The 3,114-nt window shown below is 26.5% G+C and overlaps 2 protein-coding genes across 3 annotated transcripts in view; both read left to right on the plus strand.

The window, feature by feature from the left end:
* The first annotated feature begins 282 nt into the window (after positions 1-282).
* LOC100575081 (cilia- and flagella-associated protein 44-like) lies at positions 283-1,364 on the plus strand. Its single transcript, XM_029488425.1, has 3 exons — positions 283-680; positions 760-1,142; positions 1,235-1,364. The coding sequence occupies exons 1-3, from the start codon at positions 384-386 to the stop codon at positions 1,335-1,337; spliced, it is 783 nt and encodes a 260-aa protein (XP_029344285.1). The 5' UTR covers positions 283-383; the 3' UTR covers positions 1,338-1,364.
* Positions 1,314-3,114, plus strand: part of LOC103307783 (cilia- and flagella-associated protein 44) — a 6,929-nt gene continuing 5,128 nt past the window's right edge. Inside the window, exons 1-3 of one of the 2 annotated variants that reach the window (XM_029488424.1) lie at positions 1,314-1,448; positions 1,547-1,907; positions 1,999-2,181. In XM_029488424.1, the coding sequence (XP_029344284.1) occupies positions 1,405-1,448; positions 1,547-1,907; positions 1,999-2,181 (588 nt within the window). In that variant the 5' untranslated portion in view covers positions 1,314-1,404. The remainder of the gene's footprint in view (positions 1,449-1,546; positions 1,908-1,998; positions 2,182-3,114) is intronic. The other variant, XM_029488423.1, reaches the window with a different exon arrangement.

The following is a 3,114-nucleotide window of genomic DNA, read 5'->3' on the forward strand; positions in this document are numbered from 1 at the left end:
TACCTGCCCCTTCTAATTGTATCTTAATCAATAAGAAATTTAAATCTTGAGTTGCAGAATTTTTTATTACACTTTTGCATCCCTTTCTCATTTTATCAATCATACTTAGGTGTTAGGTACTTAAATGTATTAATTTACTGTTATAAATGTATCATATTTAATAATACACAAAGAGTATGAACTATCACATAGGTAATATATGTACCTATTTATAAACGATATAGATAGTAATATTATCAACACAAATACACTATATATTTTTTAAATTACCATAATAAATCCTATTACTTTTTGTAACATTTTCTAATCATCACACAAATACACAGTGTTTTCACCTTGTGATATACCTAACTGACTTTTCATGTTCTAATACATACCTCATTATGATTTCAAGTGGGACTGATCCATTAAACATTTTAATGGGATTTGCTGATGGTAAAATACGCCTTACAAATGTTCAACTCAATAATGTATCAGATTTTGGTGATTATATTGAATATTCGATTCACGATAACAAAAAAGGAAGAGTAAATATGTTGTGTTTCAGTCACGATAACTATATGTTATACACATGTGGTGATGATGGGAATATTTTTAGTTTTATGTTTCAATGTGATAATAAGGTCATAGAGAAGTGTATGATTTCTGTTTCTGAATTGCCTCAGTCGTCTGTATTTGCTGTAGGTACCTAACATAATAATATTACCTACATGTCCAATTATCTTAAATGAAAAATGATCATATTTTATTTTAAATTAGGGAGAAGACATTTTAATTATTAAAGAAGACCTAAAACTAAGTTTGGAAGAGAGAAAGATTCATAATGAAAACCTTAAAGCTTTAAACTTAGCTAATAAAGAAAAGGATAAGACTAGTTATTTATTATACGGTTTGAGAGATAAGTTCAAACAAGTTTTATTTAGCAACAAGTCATTACCAGAAACACTGCGATTTTCTGATGACTATTTTCAATTAGATGAGCGAATCAATAGTTCACTTATTAAAGAGGCACAATTTGAAATGGATAAATTACGTTTGAAGCTAGCGTTTGATTACAAAAAGAGCTCATTAAGTCTTAACTATTTGAAAAAATATTTCATTGATCCAATTGTAACTAATAAGTTTGCAGTTAAAGCAATTTTGTATGTGTAATTAATTGTAAATGCATTTTTTTTGGTATGAGTTATTTTTGTTTACACATTATTTTTTTTTGTTTTAAATTAAATATTTACAGAAGAGATATAGGAGTCAAAACAATATACCACGAAATGCGTGACAATTTATTCAGTAGTTTAGTGGAGGAATTTTTATCTAAGAAACTTCCAAAACTACCGTAAGTTATTAATTTCAATCATTATACCTAAAAGTGAATCTTATGTTTAATGAACTAATAAATGTTTACTTATGCTGCTAAGGCTTGAAGAAATAAAAGATTCAAACAGTGTAAGGTCTGTATAATTTGTAATTAACTATGCTGGCAAATTGATAAAATAATCACTATTATATTAATATTAATATTTAATACTAGCTATTATTGTATTTGTAGAAGACGTGGATCGGCCGTATTAAACAAAGGAGCTCACAATCAGATACATAATGTATCTGAATCAGAAATATTTCTTCGAAATGTACTTGAAGAATATCCTTCTTTGCCAAAGAAAATTCAGAGTGCCATAGATAGGTTTGCTGCTAGAAGAGATTTTGAAAATCAAGAAATTCTTAAAATTCAAAACATGTATAACAATAAGCCAGATGATAATAATATTGAGGAAGAAGCATTACTAGATAATGCTTGGGATACTATTGGCTATTTGAACTTAAAAACAGGATTGGATTTTAAGCTGACTGAAAGTGAAATTATTACAATGGAAGATAAATTTGAACAATACATTAATGTTAAAAAAGAGGTTAGTTATCTATTACCTATTCAAAATATTTAAAAATACATTTCTTATAAATTTAAGTATATACCTACCTATATATATATTTATGTAATAGGCATGCAATTTGAAAACAAATTTTAATGAAAATGTGTTAGGCCTTAGACTACGCAAAATAAGTTTAATACATGATTACAAACAATTTAAGTTTGATGCTTGCATGATACAAAAGGAATTTAATGATTCAGAAATAACGACTCCGTCAAATTTCCCCGAAGTTGTAATGGATGAATCTATCGATGTAAGAAACAATATAATATTATATAAAATAGTATAATATAGTATAGTAAATTTATTATCATTAAAAGTTAGGTGTAAAGATTAGAGTAAAATGTAAATGTTATATCTACTTAATTCATAACGATTATTGTAGAAGTTTTGAATATGAAGTACCTAAATTACATTCAAACATAAAGTCTCTTAATAACAACAGACATACATATCCAGTGTTAACATTTATTTTTATTTTTTGTCTACTGTATATGCCTGTATATCATTATATTAATATAATCCATTATACATAGCCCCTTCTGTTTCATCATATAATAACTATCCATTCTATGTACCATAATCTATGTTGCTAATGAGCCGTCTTACTGTGCCAGATTACACATTTGTGGACCCTTTCATAGTTGAAATTTTGGAGCTCCCTATTATCTACATAAGTTTTTTATTTCACAACTCAATAATTAAAATAAATAGTTTCAATAATAACCAACTAATTTTAATAAATAAAACAATGTTTATTAACCTATTTCACTAAAACACTTATTCATTTACAGAAAAATGAATTTATATTTTTATATTTTCCACTAATTAAAAAAGATAATTTTTAATCAACTATAAAAAATAAATTAACTTAAAGTAAATTCAAATGTTTAGCTTAAAAAATGTTTATGTCAAAATTTTACTGCGGTCAATGAAATCTTGCTACATACGGCGGTGATGTTGGTCGCCGTCTGATAATATTATAATATACAATAAACTTGACAAAAACCAAAAAATTATTTTCTACTACATACAACAATAAAATAAAAAAAACGGTTTCTATTTTCCCAGGATCCCTAAGAGGGTACCTACTGACTACTTTGTCTAATGAGTAATTCGGCACTGGCCTCTTAGGATGATACAGATTGCCAATGTAGCAAAATGTAAAATTTTTTCTTTCTTCATA

The sequence above is a fragment of the Acyrthosiphon pisum genome, chromosome A1, assembly GCF_005508785.2.
Source record: "Acyrthosiphon pisum isolate AL4f chromosome A1, pea_aphid_22Mar2018_4r6ur, whole genome shotgun sequence".
Lineage (NCBI taxonomy): Eukaryota > Metazoa > Arthropoda > Insecta > Hemiptera > Aphididae > Acyrthosiphon > Acyrthosiphon pisum.

What these genes read in the sequence shown, in the direction of transcription:
- LOC100575081 (XM_029488425.1), top strand. Translation starts at nt 384, where the DNA reads ATGATTTCAAGTGGGACTGATCCATTAAACATTTTAATGGGATTTGCT. An exon ending in CTCAGTCGTCTGTATTTGCT is followed by an intron (nt 681 to 759) that starts GTAGGTACCTAA and finishes ATTTTAAATTAG; the next exon opens with GGAGAAGACATTTTAATTAT. An exon ending in TTTGCAGTTAAAGCAATTTT is followed by an intron (nt 1,143 to 1,234) that starts GTATGTGTAATT and finishes AAATATTTACAG; the next exon opens with AAGAGATATAGGAGTCAAAA.